This window comes from Cynara cardunculus (assembly GCF_001531365.2).
Source record: "Cynara cardunculus var. scolymus isolate 2C chromosome LG 12, CcrdV1, whole genome shotgun sequence".
Classification (NCBI taxonomy): Eukaryota; Viridiplantae; Streptophyta; class Magnoliopsida; order Asterales; family Asteraceae; genus Cynara; species Cynara cardunculus.
In genome coordinates this window covers 5,827,042-5,848,497 of record NC_037539.1, presented here as the reverse complement: position 1 = coordinate 5,848,497, position 21,456 = coordinate 5,827,042, and the positions used below count along the sequence as shown (strand labels likewise).

At 35.1% G+C, this 21,456-nt stretch overlaps 2 protein-coding genes across 7 annotated transcripts in view; one reads left to right on the top strand and one right to left on the bottom strand.

The window, feature by feature from the left end:
• LOC112522557 (CTD small phosphatase-like protein 2) overlaps window positions 1-5,215 on the top strand; it is a 5,732-nt gene extending 517 nt beyond the window's left edge. For both annotated transcript variants that reach the window (XM_025131754.1, XM_025131755.1), the window contains exons 2-7: window positions 832-1,091; window positions 1,951-2,084; window positions 2,180-2,279; window positions 2,985-3,524; window positions 3,706-4,043; window positions 4,703-5,215. In XM_025131754.1, the coding sequence (XP_024987522.1) occupies window positions 923-1,091; window positions 1,951-2,084; window positions 2,180-2,279; window positions 2,985-3,524; window positions 3,706-4,043; window positions 4,703-4,861 (1,440 nt within the window). In that variant the 5' untranslated portion in view covers window positions 832-922 and the 3' untranslated portion in view covers window positions 4,862-5,215. The remainder of the gene's footprint in view (window positions 1-831; window positions 1,092-1,950; window positions 2,085-2,179; window positions 2,280-2,984; window positions 3,525-3,705; window positions 4,044-4,702) is intronic.
• A 4,494-nt stretch (window positions 5,216-9,709) lies between these two features.
• LOC112522898 (protein MEI2-like 2) lies at window positions 9,710-16,668 on the bottom strand. Of its 5 annotated transcripts, none has more exons than XM_025132227.1 (12): window positions 16,375-16,668; window positions 15,044-16,205; window positions 14,539-14,960; window positions 13,800-13,958; window positions 13,593-13,709; window positions 13,142-13,293; window positions 12,719-12,810; window positions 11,559-12,504; window positions 11,399-11,483; window positions 11,245-11,313; window positions 10,260-10,439; window positions 9,854-10,095 (listed from the first exon to the last, which is right to left on the bottom strand). In XM_025132227.1, the coding sequence occupies exons 2-12, from the start codon at window positions 15,165-15,167 to the stop codon at window positions 10,024-10,026; spliced, it is 2,418 nt and encodes an 805-aa protein (XP_024987995.1). In that variant the 5' UTR covers window positions 15,168-16,205; window positions 16,375-16,668; the 3' UTR covers window positions 9,854-10,023. The 5 variants fall into 5 exon arrangements, with proteins under 5 accessions (XP_024987994.1, XP_024987995.1, XP_024987996.1 ...); XM_025132228.1 differs by having other exon boundaries at window positions 15,044-15,294; XM_025132229.1 differs by having other exon boundaries at window positions 15,044-15,219.
• Window positions 16,669-21,456: the final 4,788 nt, after the last annotated feature.

Genomic DNA, 21,456 nt, shown 5'->3' with positions numbered 1-21,456 from the left:
AGCTTCTAATGCTTTATATGTATCTGTAAATGTTAGATCTACATATAGAAACACGTACCTTATTTCTTCAGTTAGAATTTTCTCCCTTTTAACTTGTTTCTTAGTGGGTTGAATTGCTTGTGTGACTTTTCTTTTCCTAGGAGAATGTTTAGTCGATATTAGAATTGAATTTTGTTAGTTTGAGATTGAATTTATCGAATTGATGTGCATAAGATTCACCCGTATACAACACGTTCCAAAAATGTATTTTATAGATATAAAATAAGTATATAAGTTTATGACTGTCTTTTCCAAAAAAATTCTGTGTGGGTCTATATGACTCTTTGGATGTGTGATGAAAATGTTTCTGTACTAAATCGGTAAGCTGCCGACCATTGGGCACCCATATAACATGTGATTGTCTAGGAAAGATGCAAAATTCACTAGTTTCTGATATTAGCATATGCTTTATATTGTTGCTGATGGTTTAATTATATCCTCTCATATATAAGAAGTCTTTTTGTTGTATGGAGCAAGCTAACCTATTTATAAATGCAATATTAAAACGCAAAAAGATTGGACGAGGCCACTAAATTGTGCCCATAGAACTTGGAGCTACAAACATATGCATGGTAAAAGTTGTGCCCATAGAACTTGGAACTTAGAATTTGGATTTGAACCTGCATTCCTGGGATAAGGCAGGGAATTTGTGTTGATTAGTGTTACTAACTCAACTTTGGCATGCTTTTGCAGCATTACATAGTCAGTTGATTCTATTGTTTCCTTTTCTTTTGCCTCATACATGTATAATTAAAACACTAATGTATTGGTTGTCTTTTTGGGTAATCACAGACATCTGCTTCTGATATCTTCACTCAACGGGATTGTATTTACTCACTCATGTTCTTGAGTCTAGGCTGTGATAGACTAAGATACAAATCAAATGCCATCACTAAAGATGAAGACGAAGTCGTTGGCAGACTCTCTAAGAGAAAACAATGGTCTCCATGTCTGTCAAAAATCAAGCAAGATATCCAAGAACTCATTCTCTCACGTCAGGAATTTTCAACATGAAGCAGAACTTGACACTTGTACTTTTAACAAGCAGGATGGTGAAAACCGAACTTGGCAATTACCTTTGAATATCTAATATGAAGTTTGTAGTGCTAACTTTCTTTCTAGTGGTTATATGCTAATACATATTGTTATTAAGTAGCACAACTTGGGAGTATGCATAGTAAGGGGCCGTTTCCAAACGCTTACCAGGTAAGCACTTACCCGCAAGAGCGCCACCCTCACCTTATTGGGTAACATTCTCAGCCATCAAAATGGATTGTCGGTAAGCGTTTTTTACCCTGTAAGCACTTACTAGGTATGCCTCTTACCGGGTAAGATTCTCGGTCCTCACTATGCCTCTTACCGGGTAAGATTCTAAGTTCTTGTCATGCTCACGTGGAAGGTAGGGACTCCTGATAAGCGTTTAACCGGTAAGTGTTTGGTAAGCGTCCCCTAAGTAAACATGGAATTTATAGTTGGTCACTGAACCTGAGAAACTAGATTCGCTATGATGTTATTATATGATCATTCAACGACAGTCATGTGGGGCTTTATGCAATTTTTTCTGAGATCACTCGGATAGCTTGTTTGAAATTTTCACCTTCATAAGAAAATATATTCGTTTATTTCAGGACTAAAATAATAACATTTAGCTAGAATCTGAGAGTCCATGTTCTCATTTAGCTAATTAGAACTGATAGTTCTTCCCAAGGGTGATGTTACTTAAAGCTCAAAGCATATATTTTTAATATACTGGTGCTGTACACCATCAAACATGACTTAGAAGCTTGTTTTTTTGGTTTTCTCCATTATTCTAGATTGCATGTTTTCTGTTTATGTACTTTCTACTATTACAAAGAACAATCTTTTTGATGATTTTTCTTTCTTTGATTTCGTTTTTTATTGTTTGTACAGATTATTTCTGCAGTAAAGCAACTGTTCAGGAAATAAGAAGTGATGAAACCAACTGTTGTGACTTGGCAGATGAAGAAATTCAAGTACAGAAGCATCTATTGTCTTCAAGTGATGATGGCATCAGTTCTAGGACGGTAAAATGTTCAACCATGACATCTTAACATCCTCTGTCTTTTTTTCTGTTTGTAGCTCATCAAACTTACGTTGTTGTAGTTTCAATTGAATGCAGGATCATGCTCAAGCGAATCTCTCAACCATAGAAACAATCTTTTCACCTATACTGGAGTCCATTAACAATGACATTGAACCAAATATCTACGATCATGGAGGTAAACAATGAAGTGGTCCAGATGCCTTACTTTCAGAGAAGTCATTTCTTTTCACCTATATTTGCAGAGAAACGATTTCCTTCTTAAATATAAGGAAGTATACTGACTTGAATGGGCGTAAAATGCTTTCCATACCTACCTGCTGTTCTTAATTTAAGGATATTTTTCTTGACATGCATATCAACGTTTGGAGTGTCTTGTGTAGTAATTTATTTATATTTTTTGCACCTTCTTTTGATACTTGTGGTGGTTTTTCAAATATGATACCGTATTTTCTTCCCATGTTCTTATAGATGTTTAGATGGTCCAAGGAAGTTATACAAAACGAATTGAGTTTATTTGCTTGGAACTGCAAATTGGAACCTTGTTGTGGGAGAAGGGTTCAGTTTTCGGGAGCACAGACGAACATTCTTGATCTGAAATCCTGTTGCAGGAAGTATTTCTACAGATAAAAAAATGTTTACGGTTTACCCTGCTATTTAAATCGATATTTTGGCAAACTGAATATATAATCAATTATCAATGCTCTCTTTAGGTAGAAACTTGCAAAACCAATGGTTATTTTGTCATTTATTTTTATATTGACATGTGCAGTGCACCGATACTAACGTGAATGTTGTATTTATTTCCACATTTTGTTCTTGACGAACAAGAAATGCATTGACATCAGCTCTGACAGTCACCTTTTTTCTTGTGTCTATGTAGGGAGGGAAAATGATATTATCTTGCCACCATGCGGTGATAATAACATGTGTGGTACCTGTAGAAAGTCATGTGCATATCAAAACTGTAATGTGTCAGACTTTTTCATTTCGGACATGATTGTTTGTAGCTCGTGCAATGAAAGAAACTCCACATATACCGGCATTACAGAGGCTACATGTTTATTTGATTATGATTGGGATGAATTGAGTAGATTTTCTGCTGATGAATATATGTTACTTCCTTTTCTTGAGGATAGCATTGAGACAGGGAGTCACTATGAAGATAGTAGCATCCATTCTGAGCCTGTCATCGTTCCAGAAGACTCAAGCATATATGTGGCAATTCATCAATTGAAAACCCGCAATCAGGAATCTGATATTAATTCTTATCCAGACTGGGATCCAGCAGAGTGCTTGGATCCACAAATGTTCATCAGGAATCTGGTAGACCTTCCGGAAATGTCTACAAGTTTTGGTCCCAGCACATTGCCCCAGGAATCAAGGGAAACAAAATCTATAACCCTAGTACTTGATCTAGATGGTATGAAAATGTGATTTACGTAAGATTGATTCATACTGGTTCATACCAAATCCATTAATTTATTGTATTTCGCGGTTGTCGGATTCTGCAGTGATATGCATTTGATGTTTTGATTGCCTGAAGCTGCTGTTCATATTGAGTTTTAACTTCATCAAAATAATTAAATTCCTTTGGTATACAGAAACACTGGTCCACTCTTCACTGGAACATTGTGATGATGCAGACTTCACCGTTGGAGTATTTGCTAGTTTGAAGGAGCATACTGTGTATGTGAAGCAGAGACCCTACGTTAGGACGTTTTTGGAGAGAGTTTCAGAAATGTTTCATATTGTTGTATTCACAGCCAGTCAAAGCGTTTATGCTAACCAACTTCTGGATATACTGGACCCGGATGGAAAGTTCATCTCTCGTCGAGCTTATAGAGAGTCATGTATCTTTGCAGATGGAAGTTATACCAAGGATCTAACCGTTTTAGGTGTTGACCTTGCCAAAGTTGTCATAATTGACAATTCCCCACAGGTAAATGCTGGCTAGCCTTTTTATATTATACCTTTTCTTCTTCTTTTTGATCTTTTTCTTCTGGCTTTTCTTAGATAGTATTGGTTCTTCTGGTTCTTTTTCCTGCTTTTCTTAGTGGCCTGCTTATTTAACCTTTTTTATGTGAAGGTGGACGTGTTAATGGATGTTTGATGTATTTTAACTAAGGGCAAATTGCATGAAAAAGTAACGTACTTTAACTTGATTCCTATTTTGAGTAACGTACTTTCAAAACTTTTATTTTGGTACCTAAGATGTAAAGTTGGGTAACTGGTTGAAGTATTAACCGATTATCATGCTGTTGTGGCGAGTGATGTGGTATCCAACTCGGTATTATTTGCTGACGTGGTCAGTGACGTGGATTTTTTAAATATAAAATTAGTCATTTTTTTTAATCTAATTTTAGTCTTCAAGTGGTTACCCAGGTACTTAAATGTTTAAAACTTTACATCTTAGGTACCAAAATAGAAGTTTTAAAAGTATGTTACCCAAAATAGGAATCAAGTTAAAGTACGTTACTTTTTCATGCAATTTGCCCTTTAACTAACAGTTATTTGTTTGGATATTAAGGGATGGAAAATTCCTGAGAAATTATAAACGTATATTTGTCTCAAAGCCTCATCTACTCATGGTGTTTTCAGGTTTTCCAATTGCAAGTGAATAATGGCATTCCAATTAAGAGTTGGTTTGATGACCCATCAGATTGTGCACTAATTTCGTTACTTCCCTTCCTAGAGACTCTGGTTGATGCTGAAGATGTCCGTCCTATTATTGCTAAGAGATTTGGTAACAAGGATTAAGTGCCCCTTGTTCCTCATTATTTCTCACTTACAGCTCCATTTTTTTAAATTATCCTTCATTTTAGATGCTCGCGATCCCTCCTTGAGCTTTTAATATGATATCTATACAATAAAACATCACTGGTGTTGCCTTGAGTTGCCCCATGTTTCTTTCTTTTCTTGACATCTCAATAGGAGTTCAATATAGTTTGTGGAAGATTGTAGTTGCTGAAAATTTGTGTTTTGCAGTGTACAGTTAATGAAGCTTAGAAACTCACAAGGGTGTGCATATAGATTGTTTTTTGGGATATATGTAATCTGATATGTGACTTTGTATTGTTATTTATTTGATGATCCTCTTTATATGCTTTTATTTTAGATGGGCATCATATCCCTAATTGCTCTATGTACTTTCTTATCTATATATAACAATTGAAGACTGTTCTGCTGGAATTAGTCTTGCCTTAAGCTAGCCTTTAGTTTGCTAAACGATTTCTGTTTGCAGTTTTTGTAGTTTGTGTGTAGGCTGTTGATATGATGTTCATAGAATGACTACAAGATTTCCGAGATAGAAGAACAGTGTCCGATGATAATGTCGTTACCAAAAAACTACAGAATAAGGTCTTGAGTCGTTGCTTATTTGTATTCAACTGTAATGATTCTTGCTTGAGAAACAATCATGATCATAGAAGGTTGTCAAATCATATGATAAAGTTAAGTACTTGCAATAAACAAATATAAAGTTATGAAAACTTATTCGTGAGAGCTAGTTAGGGTGCTGGATTAGAACGTTAAAAACATCCCCAAATATGTAAAGAGAGCAAAAGGGATTATGTAACTGTAAACCAAAAAAACCCGTACGTCCCACCTAGAGATGGGGTCCTGCCAGCAGGGGGGAGGGGGGGTGTATGCAGACCTAACCTCTACCTGGGGAGCAGAGCGCTTATTTATGTGAAGACACCCCCCCCCACCCCCCGCCGACGGCGGGCGGGCAAGCCTTGTTTACAACGACATGTACAAAAGGTTGATGTTAGGAAAAAATGTATGAGCAAATAGAAAGAACATATGAGCTGAAAACCATTGCCTCTTATTTTCCGTTTGATGTGAAACTATTTTGTGCATGATCTTGGTTTCTCCGCTCTATTTTTATGTAATTGTTGAAAAGCATTTAGTTGATATTTGTTATCCAATGACGGTAAAAGTTCCATTTGTTAACCCCTTTCTTTGTCCTTGTTATATATTGCTGCTACCTTTTTTACAAATTTGTACCCTTTTTGGCAGTTTAGCAATTAGCATGATAAAAGTTCAGATAATTTCATATAGGGGTATTACAGAACACAGATTGTAGGTGCAATTAAAGTAGGAGGAAACAGGGTGAGCAGAAAGTAGGGTTGATTCTTAACAACTTAAACGAGTTGTCATCCTTTATGGTAGTTCTCAGGTCTGAAACTGATCAGCAAGTTCGCCTTTCAATTTCATCATGCGATAGAAGATCATTTGATGTTTCAAGGGATTAGATCCTTCGGCACAAGGTGTGTTTTTTGCCTGTTCTTCCATAAAGAAAAAGAAAGTTAAGACGAAGAAACGTTTAGTTTTTAACAACAGAAGTGTCTTGCAAGTTATCAAGACTTGTATTAGCAAATATATCGATCTTGTGAACTGTTGGTAACTGAAGCATATGCAAGTTTGCGCCTAATAGGCATGCAAACTACACAGGTGAGAAGAAATTAGAGGTTAGTTGTTAAAGTTACATTTAAGGGCCTTTGTGCCTTTCATTAGGTTCAGAATTTAGGGATAAAATAGTAATACAAGCACTTTGTGGATTGAGAAGTGGTGGAAGTTTCAATTATTCTGAAGAGTGTAGTGTGCACCAGGACCTATTATCCAATAGAAAGAGTTTAGCTTCTTACAGGTCTGAGAATGTCACTGCTTAATAGAACATCACTTCCATAACAAGACCTAGAAACAACCGTCAAGAGGTCATTAAAACCGTCATGGTATTAAAAAAACAACCGTCAAGAGGTCATTTAGCTAAATAACCCTAAGGTGACACCTTCTGGTATAGATGTGTAAGATAGGCCACAACATGATGCTTATAATGACATCTCTCACTTGGCAACACACTATTTACGAATTTGAATGCCTTGTGTGCAGGTCTTTCGAAGATCTGTAACGGAGTTGCCATTTCCATAGGTATGCTCGTTAAATTTTTTATATGGTGGAACACCCACACCCACAAATGTATTACAAGATTCGAACGTTCAACCTTTTTGTTGGTGGGCTTTAATAACTTGCTGGTTCTGAATATGTGCACACCTGCTGTAACTTTTAGGCTACAAGTTGTTATAAACTGAGCTAACTTCTTACAGATTGGAAAGAGCCCACCTCACCTTATGGCTTCTCTAACCATACATCAATCTTAGTGAAGTACATGGTGGTTTTGTAATATATATACATATCTATATAAACTGGATGCATGTATATATATATATATATATATATATATATATAGAGAGAGAGAGAGAGAGAGAGAGAGAGAGAGGGGGGGAGGATTAAACGAGATTGGTATATATTTAAAAGAACATGAAAACGGGCGAATCACATGTGATGTTACACTAATGTTACATACAAAATCACATGTGATTTAGGCGGCCTTGCCCGGCGACTAACGCAGCCACAAGTCGTCTAGACACTTTTTTTGACTATTAATGTGAACTCACATGATTTTGCACATGTTGCCTGTTTTTGTGTTCTTTTAAATATGCATCGTTCTTATTTGATCCTGCCCCTCTCTCTCGATATATATATATATATATATATATATATATATATATATATATATATATATATATATATATATATATATATGCATGTTCAGGTTTTGTGCAGATTCCACATGCTGGTTGAATGGGATTTTATAGACTCCACATGCTCTGGTTGAATGGGATTTTATAGACTGGATGTATGTTTGTATTGTGGTGAAAGAAATCTTGTTCATCGATAAATAAGTTCCAACTCAGAAGTCCCTTTTGGTGTACAATGTTGCAGTAAGGACGTATTTTAGAAAATGGTTAAATACATGAGATAGTAATTTATTTTCATAAATTTTCTTATGATAACATTCTACTTTTGTTTTTTTTTTTATTATAGCAATGTACTTTCAAATTATTTTTTATTAAGGTATCGCACTTTAAAAAATCTACCAATTATAGTAATGGGTAACATGTTGTCTTTTAAACCGGTTAACCCCTTGATTTTTTTTGCTTGTGTGACTTTAATGAGGTGATGTAGATGACACATCATTTTGATGACTTAATTAAATCAAAAATAAAAATCTATTTCAAATTATTATTAGTGATTTTCATTTTTCATTGCTATGATTTAAGAAAACATTTAATTTTTTTGACTTTTTCTTATTAAGTTGCATGCAAATTAAATATTCTAGAGTAAACTATTTCTTAAATAAATATGCTACATTATGTTCAAGATATATTTTGTTTGTAAAAAGGTAACACTTCTTGTTTTATGTTGTTCAAAAAAATACATATTTTTTAAAGTTCTCTAAAATGTTAACGAAATAAATTATGTTTTACAAATTTTTAATATTGTGTTATTAATAAATAATTCAAAAAAATCTAATTAATTTAATATATTTATACGTCAAGTAAAATTTTTAAATAAATATAACATATTTTTTAAAAGATAATATTTTTTTTAGTAAAAAATGAACAATTTTTTATTTTCTTTTTTCAAACACATATTTTTTTAAAAATATTAACGAAATAAGATGTCTTATACTAGTTTTATTAATATTGATATATTAATGAATAATTTAGAATTTTTTTAATTCATTTAATATATTTATTAAATAACATGTAAAATATCTAAATATTAAAATTCAAAATACATTATTTAATAAGAATTAGTAGATGCTATAATAAAATAATTTTGAAAGTATAATGTTGTAATAAGAAAGTCACATCACTATAGTATAGTACATATAGACAGCCTATGTGGACAATGAGGTGGCATGAAAACCTGGTATAATGGGTAAATTTAAATCAAAAGATTATCCAATGCTATAATGGGTAAAATTTTCAAAGTACAATGTTCTAATAAAAAATAGTTTGAAAGTATATTGCTGTAATAAGAAAAACTGTAAGTACAATAATATAATAAATAAATTCATGAAAGTAGATTGCTATTTTGTGCATTTTACCCTTTAGAAATCATAATTCTGTAAACACCAATTATAGATTGTGAAATTGAGTTTTGATCAAATCACGCGTTGATGATTTCATTTTATTGAAGCTGATGATTCCGAACACGATCTTTCACGTGTAATTCAATTATCAAAGGGGTGAGACGACTTTGCCCAAATACAAGATAGATCCCGAAATCGATCTAGGGTTCCTCACTAGCCCGAGTAAGCCAAAAAATGTCCCCTTACATTGGTGTCCTTGGAGACAGGTTTTGTTAGGGGCTGATTAACTTTTTGGCCAACAAAAAGAGAGATTTTCCATGTAAAAAGGAGTTCCTAAAATGGCAGGCATTCAATTGAAAAGTAGAAGACAATGGTTTTCTGTGAAAACATGAGGCACTTGGCATGTGCAAACAAACAAGGGGCGTTTACCAAATACTTACTCGGGTAAACGCTTTGGGTAAACGCTTATGACAAGTACCAAGAATCTTACCTGGTAAGAACGAATGCACGAATCGAGTCTTACCCGGTAAGTGATGACGACTCTTACCACGGTTAACGCTTACCGGGTAAATTATTACATACTATATCGTTTGGTAGACTAAAATATTACCCAATAAGTAAGAGATAGAGTTGAAATTTACCGTTAAGCACTTACCGGGTAAGTGTTTAGGTAAATGGCCCCTTAAGACAAGTAAATATGAAGCACAAAAGTAGTACAAGTGTTTCTCCCTTCTTCCACTATACAATTCCAAAATGAAGAGCTGAAAAACAGGAAATAGCTTATAATCTCTCCACCTAATCCTCTATACATTTCAAGGTCATTCACCTCTTTCTTTTCTTGTCAAAATACACACAAAAAAACCCCCCTTTGCACCTTCATCTTTTTTATCTCCTACTTCTATACATAATCATATAATATGTACCGTCAAAAGTCAGCAGTCTGCTACAACTCGTCAAAAAGACGTTTTCACCCTTAACCTTAATCTTCCGGAGGGCTAGCCGAAGTGTATGGATGCACTTGGATGTTCAAGCTACTAGATGGCTGAGGTTCCTGTAACTTGTAAATGATCGATAAGAAAACGCTAATCAAATACTCGTCATTATGAATGATCAAACCCTGATTGATGTATATCTGGGTACATGAGATTCTTGATTGTCTTTCGTAGACGGGTATTTTAGACATTTAACAAATAATCAATAAGCAACAAGTGTTACCTGATCAAAAGACTCTGATCCCTCGGAGTGAAAGAGAATAGGCCGGCAACGCTTATCTTCATTCATCAAGCTGGAATTCTGAAAATGGGTCACGAGGGCCGCCTTTCCTTGGATACGACCATATGCCAACGATGCCACTTTCTCGCTATTGAACTTCTCCCACTTCTTCCCGTTGAAAACCTAAATCGCAATGTACATCACCTCTGAAGACTTCCATTTAACTACAATTTTCATCCTTTGAAATAATAAACCAAAACACTCTGTATGTCCCACTCGGAAGTAGGGTCTAGTGGGTGGGATGCACGCAAACCTGGCCTCTACCCAAAGAGTAGAGTGGTTGGTTTCAGGATTTACGAAAGTTCCTTCGTTCTATGTGATGTGATTTACAAAAGTTTGAGGGTAAACTGGTCAATAGCAACGAGGGATAATCACAAAAAATAACCAAAATCGTAGTCGACCCATTACAAGATGACCAACCTTTTTCCAAATTAGCACAAAATAACCACCAAGTTCATAACGAACCGACTTCTTTTGCAAAATGTACTTCTTGGCACATTGCTCGTAGGTCCACTTGGCAAAAACCATGAGCAAAATCCAAAAATTCAAAAAAATTCATTCGCCCTTTTCCGAAGTGGGCTCACAAAAATCGAAAAAAGGTACTGTTAAAAAAAGTTTAGTTTTTGCGAAATAGGTGGTTTTTTTTTATTAACCAACCCGCTATGCGAGCCAACTAATCCTACGGTAATCACCTGCTTTGCAGATAGCCTAGGCTTGAACCACCGTGGCTACAAGGGGATTTTTATTCCTCCTTGAATTTGAACCTGGGACCTCCTGGTATAGGTGGGTTTTTTCCCATTGAAGTAGGTGGTTATTTTGTGCTAATTTGGAAGAAGTATGTCGTTTTGAGATGGGTCAACTCCCAATTTGGCTATTTTTGTGATTATCCCCTTTGAACAAAGGATTAACTATAGTCTTTAGAACAGACCTGGTAAAATGGGATTATATGCATCGGCGAAAGCATGTTGATAAACGCATACCCAACATTGCATTTGTTCTGCATCAAATAGTACAAAGCCCATCAGTTCTACCCAAAAAGGGGGTGGGGGTTGCTTCAACTAGCAAGAAATGCTAAATTATACCTTAAAATCGATGGGCAAGTAAAGAAAATCATAAGTGCCACTATGATTTTCATCAATGGCAGCGAGCAGCATCTTTGAAGTATACCTAAAAGTACAAAAAAGAAGAATCAAGTTGAAATCTTTTAAGTGCCCAAATTGCAGTGGGAAAATGAGGTCTTACTTATTAGGAATGTTTTTTATCATCAAAGTTGTTCGCGTATCTTCCCCACTCGTGATTTTATCAAGATCGAGCTGGAACTGTTTCTTGCTATCTGTCTGACTTCCATTTTGGTCAACACGTCGGGTCCGTCCACGCTCGCTCATACTTTCTACAATAGTGGGTCCCAGCCCTGCGTAATGTCCGTTACCAAGAAACATGGGATTAAGCCTGGGAGAAGACATGGTGCTGAAACTTGGAGAACCGTTTTCAACAGACCCACGAGAACCTAAGAAGCCTCTGTCAATATGACCTATACCTACACCTCCGAAAGCGGGAGGACTCATGAACAATGTTTCAGGAGACTCATGATAACGACTAAAATGCCCTTCGAATGGGATCCCAGATGGTGCTGATCCAACATGATGATGCTGATGGTGGTGTTGTGATGAACCAAGCAAAGATGCAGGGCGCCCTGCGATGGGAAACCCATGGGTCGGGGGACCCTTGGTCGTAGCAAATGGATGAGCCATGGTTGGTGATCGACCAGTGACAGGAAAGCCATGGCTAGGTCCCTTGGGTTGTTCAGAGTATATATTGGGACTACCCCACAAAAATTGTGGACCAGATAACGTTTCAATTCCTGAACCAGTTGAGCTTGAACCACCAAAAGAGGACATGGGTTCCTTAAACTGACTCAATTTGGACTCTGGCAGTGAATGAGATTGTTGAAATGTGGATCCACTGTTTGAACTTCCATTGAACATATTTTGTTCAAGATGGTTACGGTTAGTCCTTCCATGGTCCTTGCCAATTGGTGCTATCCTTGCTGGTTGAGGATGCAAAATAGAAGCCAGCCCAGGCAAACTGTTGCCAATGATGGTAGGGCTCATTGAAGTAAAGACAGGCGATTTGCTAAGACTTTGCAGCGGACTGTGTTCTATAGGACTGCCAAATTGTGGCCAGACACCTGCACAGTGGTAGAGTCGGTGCAAAGAAGTAAATCAAACCAAACGAACCCAGAATATCCCACCTGATGTGAGGTCAGGGGGCGGTAAAATGTAAGCGGACCTCACCTCTTCCCCCAAAAGAGTAGAGCAGGTGTTTCCATGGTGGGTGCAATGCTTAAACCCACACGAACACATGGAAGTTTAAAAGATCACAAGTATTACACAATGTGTCACCTGGAGGAGAGTTGGCAATCGAGGAACCCACTTGGAGTCTCAGACTTCGAGTGTCATCTTGCTCAAACTCTTGACTTAATTGCAACATTAGGCTGAAATCACAATCGATCATGTAACAGTTACGGTTCAGATAGTGCAGTAAAAAGGTTAAGAGATTAGTCAGCGTCATGTAAACAGTATTCCCTCTGTCCCATGGTAATTGCAACACTTCCCATATTGGGGAAGTTCCATGAATATTGTGAACGTTTCTTTTTACCGTAAGTTTTCAAGCTAAAATCACCTGAGTTTACCGTTATCGCCATTACCACAAGATCCTCCTATTTTGTCATTATTAAGGAACATTTTAGTCATTTGACTAAGTCAAACATTGCAATTTTCATCGGCCGGAGGTCACACATCAACTTGAATACAGACTTTACTTACTTTCGACGAGCTCCACCAGGGCGACTAGGTTCAAGCTTTATGCGTTTCCCAGCTATGTCACTCCTGTTCAGAGACCTAAGTGCTGCTTCTGCACCTCTAACATCATAATATTCGATGAACTTATGGTGCCTTTTGTGCGGTGTCTCTCGTATCTGTTATCACGTAACATATACCAAACATTTAGGTATTATTCTGAGCTCTAAAAAAAGCCTTCTAGGACATGTACCAAGGATATTCACTTTTTTTGGTAACTGTGGGTGTCCGGACCAGCTAACACACACCTTGACTAATCTCATGGGATCCTGAAGATAACAGCCAGGAAAATCCCCAATGGCTCGAACCGGCAACCTATGGGGAGGAGCCCCGGGCTTAGCCTTTATTTGCCAGTTGAGCTGGCCCTCAACTTAAGTTCATTAGAAACGGCATTGTAGATAAGAAGGAAAACTATTACCTCTTTAACCTCGCCATATGCCCCAAATATTTGAAGAAGGTCGTCACATGAAACCGACGGGTCCAAATTAAAAACAACCAATGTTCCTTGATTTATATCTTTGTCCGATGGGTTATCCTGGTCAGAAAATGATTATTAAATTATGATAGAAAATGAAGAAAAAGAGAAAAAAAAAAGGAGGATTGAGGAAGAGGGTGTAACTCGAACCTTTGGGATGGAGTAGTGAATGTCCAGCTTCCTCCTCCGTAGAGGCTTATTCTGTAACGCACGCATAGCAGTTCGAGCAGCACGAATATCATAATAAGATATCATCACAAACCCCCGGTGTTTACATGCGGTGTACAGTGTTCTAATATCACCGTATTGCTTCAAAATACATAAAGTGCAAGTTAGTTTACCAAATGTCAATAGTAAGTCATAAGACCCGTCATAGAAATTCAAACCATAATGTGGACTTTACGGTGCATTTGGTACCCGAGACAGGACAAAAACTTGTTGACCCACGTTTGGTGCGGCATTAGAATGGACCAGGACCCAAGTGGGACAAAAATGCCTTTTTTTCTATCCCGCCAAAATAGATGAAACTAGAAAACAAGGAGATGGGAAAAGATTGGTAAATCACTAAACTACCCATGTCAAATTAAAACCCTCAAAACTTTCCGCAATTCTTTCACCTGACCTACCTCACTCTCGCCCGTCTACCAAACAGAATTACGGGCGACACTTAGGTAGGTGGGTGGAAGAATTATGGAAGGTTTTAGGGTTTTAATTTGACATGGGTATTTTAGTAATTTACCAATATTGTCCTAGATCCTAGATTTTTGTTCCACCTATTTTGGTTCATCTCATCCTGTCCAAGTCTAAGGTCGTGCCAAACATGAGACAACAATTTTTTGTTATGCCGAGTCCCAACCAAACGCAGACACTTGAATTCGAGTTAGTTTACCTCAAACAGAGTTCTTAGCTCTGAATCCTCAACATTACTGTTGATGTTACGCACAAATAACGTTCGCGAAGGATGCTCTCCATACGGGTGTTCCCCGGCCACAGTTCCCACACCATTCGGAGGATTGTATGCAGCCACCCCGTTGGCGGCAACCCCATCACCCAAACTTACCTTTGACATCCCCATACCCAAGCTATCGATCAAATCAGATTCCAATTCCATTCCTCCTCCACTTCCAAAAAGATCAATCTCCTCCGACTCATCCGCACCGTTAGGAAACAAATTCGGATGAAAACCATCCATCACACCAGCTAAGAGCTCATCCTCATCAGGTAACAAGCTTCCAATATGCTCTTCAATATCTTTAAGCAAATCATTGCCTTCCACAGATTGACGACCGTTTTCAGTATTATTTAAAATCACTGCATATTGAACAAAAAGAAACGGATTAATTAAAGTCCCATTCGAGTGCAAGTGACATAGTCGTTCGCAGGAGGATGCGTACACTTTTCATGAGGCAAAACAGGTAACGAACTTGAGAAAAGAGTGGCATCACTTGAAGCGTGATACGCATCGGATCCAGATAACATTCCCCTTGCTCCACCTCCCACCGCTTTCGAGAAATTCATTTACTTTACTATTGAAGGACCTACAGTATGCCGTCTTTGGAATCACTACAAACTAATATATCAAAGTCAAATCACCGACTTTTTCAGGGAATCAAGCAAAGGAGAAATCTTGTGGATCTCCATTTATCTTCAAGAAAGCAAGACACAACAAAGGGTCATTGGCCCAGCGGTACATGGGTTATCAGTAGCGCCCAGCCTCCATTCAAATCTCACCAAAGCTGAGGTGTGTGCGTGAGTATTTTCCGTGTATATATATATATATAAAATACTTTATAAAAAACAAAGCAAGACACTGTATGTGGAAGATCTCAAACAGGGGATACACAGTAGAACGAAAAACAATTGGAAGAACATGCCAATCACAATCAGAGTTTCGTCGCTGTAATTAGTGAAACTAGATAGAAAAAGGAATGTCATCAGCTCAGTTACTGTTAAATATATAGAACTTAATTAGCCTTTTCTACGATTATATGAACCGATTTAATCTGTCGGTTTTGATCCAACAACTACAGATGAGAATCATCTTACACTTCTTAATCTTTCTCTACATAAAAGTGGGTAAATGGGTATTCCAAAACAAACCCCCAAAGTACATAACTTCCATCTAAATCAAAGACTGGTATCCCTCTCAATTCAATTTCACAAATTACGATGCATAAATGCAACTCAAACAGAATCAAAACATTGTCCTAAATTGAATGAATGAAAAGCCTCTAATCATCACAACCTACAAACCCACATAAATGTGCAAAAATCAAAGCATTTAGCAGCTAAGGGATGGAAGAGGGGGCTACCATGGAGGAAATTCCAAAAGGTAAATGAGGAACTGTTCTTATGGATTGCCATTAAGAAGCAATAACTGCCGATGATCATGACAATCGATGCTGTTTTTGTAATCCAATAAAACCCAAACACGAAAAAATCAGCAAATTCGAACACCGATCATAACATGCAAAGCAATCAAACAAGCTCACCGACAAAATAAAGAAGTATTCGACGGTAAAACACCGAAATCCAATCGAATCCCCAACTTGTACACTATAAACTCCAAAAATGACAAAGTTTATGAAACCCATTTCAGCAAAAGCATGTGAACAATAAATATTTCATACCCAGAAATAGATTCAGAAAATAAATACGGGTTTCCAGCTTTCCACACATATTCGTGTGTTGTGTGTGTGTGAGAGAGAGAGAGAGAGAGGTATACCTGGAGAGGGTCAAACTACAAAAGAGAAAGGGTCTCTGGAGAAGACGAAAATAAACCAAAAACCCATGTGAATCTAACAAAGATTCAACTGAAACATCTCGCCATGATCGGATTCTTTCCTTTTTGGTTTAGAAAGAGAGTTTTGAAACTGGAGTCGTGAAGGGAGAGAAGTGTCTTTCTCTCAACACTGTGTGTGTGTGTACTGTTTTCTCTCTCTAAAAAAGTGTGAACACGTACAAAATCTATAGACACATGAAACCTGTATCTATATTTAGAGAGAAGAAAAAAGTTGTGATTGGACAAGGAAGTGAGAATGATTTCAGCGGAGGGGTGTGGACTGTGGAGTGTCTTCAACTGCATTTAAATCTGTTTTCATGTCCGTAAGCACATATACGTACAAAACACAGCTTAATATTTCTCAAATAATGTTTCCCTCCCTCATCAAATTACCCCTCTACCCCTATGATTCTTTAAAAATAAACCACAAACATATTCATGTAATGGATCGAAATACATCTCGATTTCATTATTTCGTTTTATTTATTTTTATGTTGATATAATACGGTTTTATGTGATTTTGAGAATGCGATAATTTTTTTATTTTTTAATAAAATATAAATTTAAAAATATTATAAAATTTAAAAAAATATATTGATATCAATATCAAATTAATCTTTTTAAAAATTCTTGTTTTTTGTGTAATTTCTTTAATTCAATTTTTTATTATAATTTAATTTAGATTTAGTAACGAAGTAATTTAATTAAGGTTTAATAACATAATTTTTATAAAGATAATAACTAAGTATTCTGTTAGAACCCAATGATTATCTTAATTATATTTTAAATTTTTTATATTTAAAATGAGATATTTATCCAATATTTGATTATATTTATCTGTAGTTAATTACATGAATTCAAATATGAAAAACTTTAATAAATTGTATTTATGCAAAATTTACTTGTATCAATAAACAATAGTTCATGAATAAAAAATGGTTTTTAAGATTTTTTTGTCAAATGTTTTATAATATAGTATAGATATATATATATATATATATAAGTTGTTGTAATAAAATTGAATTTTTTAAATAAAATAAAATTATGGTTATTAATAAGCATAATCAAATATAATTATAAAAATTAAGAAATAATAATTGATTTAATATTAATAATTAGAACGTATTTATTAGGAGAGAGAACATAATAAATTGGAGGGAAAATATTTATTTGTATTCCAGTCATTAAATCGTAAATATTAATATTTGACACTGTATCTTATGTTGAAATTACTCTCGTTGGCACGTCAATTAGATTATTTTTGTATAAGGGCCGTTTACCAAATATTTACTCGGGTAAGTAAACACCAAGTTATATTACCTTATCCGATGAATATGGTAAGGACCAAGAATCTTATTTGGTAAGAACTAGACAAGGATCAAGAGTTTTACTCAATAAGTGAGGACGACGACTCTTACCACGGTAAGCGCTTATCTGGTAAATTGTTGCATACGATGCCGTTTTGGTGGACTAAAATTTTACCCGGTAAATAAATGATAGTGTTAAATTTTACCCGTAAACGCTTACCGAATAAGTGTGTGGTAAACGGCCCCTAAGTTTAATAATAACGTTTGAAACTATTGGCATTCTAATTTAGTAATTCTTGCTTTTCTCTTATCTTAAATCGACCCTTCGTTGTCTAGATTGTGTTCTTTTATGAGTTAAAACGTCAACAACTTCAACCTACCTTGTCGGGTCCAGCTTTGAAGATTATTTCGTAGGAGACTCACATAACATACCCATCACGCCTGTTTCTTGAAAAATAGCCCATAAGTCATGAGCTGAACTTAATGACCTTTCTCCCATATCCAACGTGTAACGGTTAGACCCAGCATATATTGAGAATCTATGTGATTATATATTTACTACTCGATATCATTTGGGGATCTTGTAGAATCTATGTGAATTTCTTATGAGAAATGATAAATTTGCAACTTCAATGTTCATAACATTTCGGAAGGTGACCAGAAGGCACTTGGAAGAACAATATGTACAAAGAGGTATGTGAGTTTTTGGCTTTCTAAAAAGTTAGAGGTTCAAACTTCACAAAAGGTGAGGAGGGTGTGCGAGTTTTTGTTCTATTTGTTGTATATGGATATTATATACTTCAAAAAAAAGCGTCTCCACGTGAGGTATCTTTTAATACGCATATATCTAAATAAAAAATTATTTTCTCATGGAAATCAGCTTGGAGAGTACATTAACCATTTCACCTTATCTATTTTCTGTTGAAGCAAAACCAAAATATCCATTTTCTTCATTTTGCATAACATGCGAGAGATGTTACGTATTTATTTGTGCACCAAATCACACGTGATTAAAAGTAGGCATGAGAAGGGGGCGGGGGGCGAATGCAGACCCGTCCCTGGTGGGTACGGGAAATCAAATCTCCTCCCTGCAAAAAGTTGGGTTTATCTATGACCCATTTCTCATTAAAAACAAGCAACAAATACTTAGTTTTGTATAAGAGAAACTTAATTCCCGAAACAAATAATCACGCTTTACACATTCTAAAACAGGGCGGATGATCGTGTAAGAAATAGAGTTAAGATGAAAAGCATAAGAAAAGATTTGGATTTTTGATCACCTTTAATCTTTAAACCCATCCATGAATCGCGCTTGATACATAGATTGATCTGGTGCATTTCATCCTAATGTGGGTGGAGAGTCTTTTTTATGATTCTCACTGTAACTCTTTCTCGTCGGAACCCAGCCCTTCTAAAACAATATATTCTAAGTATCTGTTGCTTGGTTTAAAACAACATATGCTGCTTGTTTTATATTTATTATGTATTGTTGTATGTTATTCAGGGTTTTTAATGTGAGATATAGAACAGGGCTCAATTATACATGTTTTAGCCTGCTTATAATGTTTTAGGTTTTTATTATTTTAGCCCTTTTGGCGATTCTCATATCTGACTTCAAAAAAGATGTTAGAAGAATGATTTAATTTAAGTGAATTTCATATGTTATTTTGTCATTTTAAGACATTTATGTTGTCTTTATTTGCTAGACTTTTAATACACAGTAGATGGTATGAAACTATGAACTTTTGTATTGTGTTTTACTTATTACTCCTTCAAAATGATTGGAACACCCCTGACATTAACTTTTTGTTAACAAGAAAAACCTAATTTCTATTAGAAAAATATCGAAATTACAAGTGATTGAGGATATTTTGCTAACTGAAAAATAAGATAAAAATATGAAAAAATGTGGTTATGAGTGTCAAATTAGAGATTAATTATAAATTATCTTTTTGGGTATTGTTTGTTAAATCCCAAATTTATTATAATTTAAGGGGCCGTTTACCAAACACTTACCCGGTAAGTGCTTACCGGTAAAATCTAACACTATTATTTACTTACTAGGTAAGATTTTAGTTCACCAAAATAACATCGTATGCAACAATTTATCCGGTAAGGGCTTACCGTGGTAAGAGTCGTCGTCCTCACTTACCGGGTAAGACTCTTGGTCCTTGTTTCGCTCTTACCGGGTAAGATTCTCGGTTCTTACCATATTTATCCGGTAAAGTAAGGTTACTTGGTAAGCGTTTGGTAAACGGCCCCTAAGTCTTAGATTTTAAAATAAAATTTTAATTTATTTTAATTTTAATAATTGAGGGTTTTTTGATGGAGTATTTTGTTATTATTCACTAATTATTTATAATAATGCTTTATAAAACTATATAGAAAACACTATCTAGGTTTTTATAAGGAATGTTCTAGTTACACACGCTCTAACCAATTTTGGGTCTTTTAGCTCTTGCTTCTCTTCTTGTTCGTTGCATGGATCATCTTGGATCTTCTCCGAGGTTCTTCTATCTACATGATTGATCCAGAATGTTCCGGATTTTCGAAGAACCTTATAGCAAGACATGACAAATTAATAAGTTATACATAAATTATAATAACTTGTAATTTTGAATTTTAAAATATTTACGATAATAAATTGTACATAATATTTAATAATTTTTCTTTAAAAAATTGTTAAAATTATTTATAATGCAACATAAATATAATTAAAAAAGGCTCAAATAGTAGGGCAAATTGCATTAAAAAGTAACGTACTTTAACTTGTTTCATATTTTGGGTAACGTACTTTCAAAACTTTCATTTTTGTACCTATGAGGTAAAGTTTTAAATATTTAAGTACATGAGTAACTGGTTGAAACATTAACATGTTATCATGTTGATGTAGTATTCAACTAAGTATTATTTGTTGAAGTATTAATCAGATACACATCACTCGTCACATCAACCGGTTACCTGGATACTTAAATGTTTAAAACTTTATATCTTGGATACTAAAATAGAAGTTCTAAAAATACGTTACCCAAAATAAAAATCAAGTTAAAATATGTTACTTTATCATATAATTTGGCCCAGATAGTATTACAAGTAGTCTCTAACGGGGTAATATAGTAATTATGTATCAGTGATTGGTTAGATATTTTGTTAATTCTACGGGAAAAGTCTAAAAAAACTCAATGGACTTCAGTGTTTGGAATGATTAAGTTTTTGGACAATTTTTTGGAACAAATAAATCATTGAACATTCCAAAACATGTTAAATAACTCATTGGACAATTTTTTGAAACAAATAAGTTATTGAACAATTTAAAACATGTTAAATAACTCATTGGACAATTTTTGGAACACATAAGTCATTGAACAATCCAAAACATGTTAAATAACTCATTCGACAATTTTTTGAAACAAATAAATCCTTGAATAATTTAAAACATGTTAAATAACTCATTGGACAATTTTTGGAACACATAAGTCCTTGAACAATCCAAAACATGTTAAATAACTCCTTGGACTTTTCTAAAACCTGTTGGATACATTCTTATGACTTATACAACTAGCTAAAGTGGTAAAATAGTGAAAAAAGTCCCAAAAAAACCCCAATGAACATTAATATTTTGAACGATTAAGTCCCTAAACATTTTTTAAACCAAAAACTATTTAGATCTATAAAATTAAACAAATATAACAAAAAAATACTTACATTTACAAAAAAG

Bases quoted from the DNA above. Each gene is read 5' to 3' on its own strand.
- LOC112522898 (XM_025132226.1), bottom strand. From the start codon at position 15,167: ATGAATTTCTCGAAAGCGGTGGGAGGTGGAGCAAGGGGAATGTTATCT. The intron at 12,505-12,718 runs GTGACACATTGT...ACCACTGTGCAG, and splicing joins GATTGCCAACTCTCCTCCAG to GTGTCTGGCCACAATTTGGC. The intron at 11,484-11,558 runs GTAAGACCTCAT...TTGTACTTTTAG, and splicing joins ATAAAAAACATTCCTAATAA to GTATACTTCAAAGATGCTGC.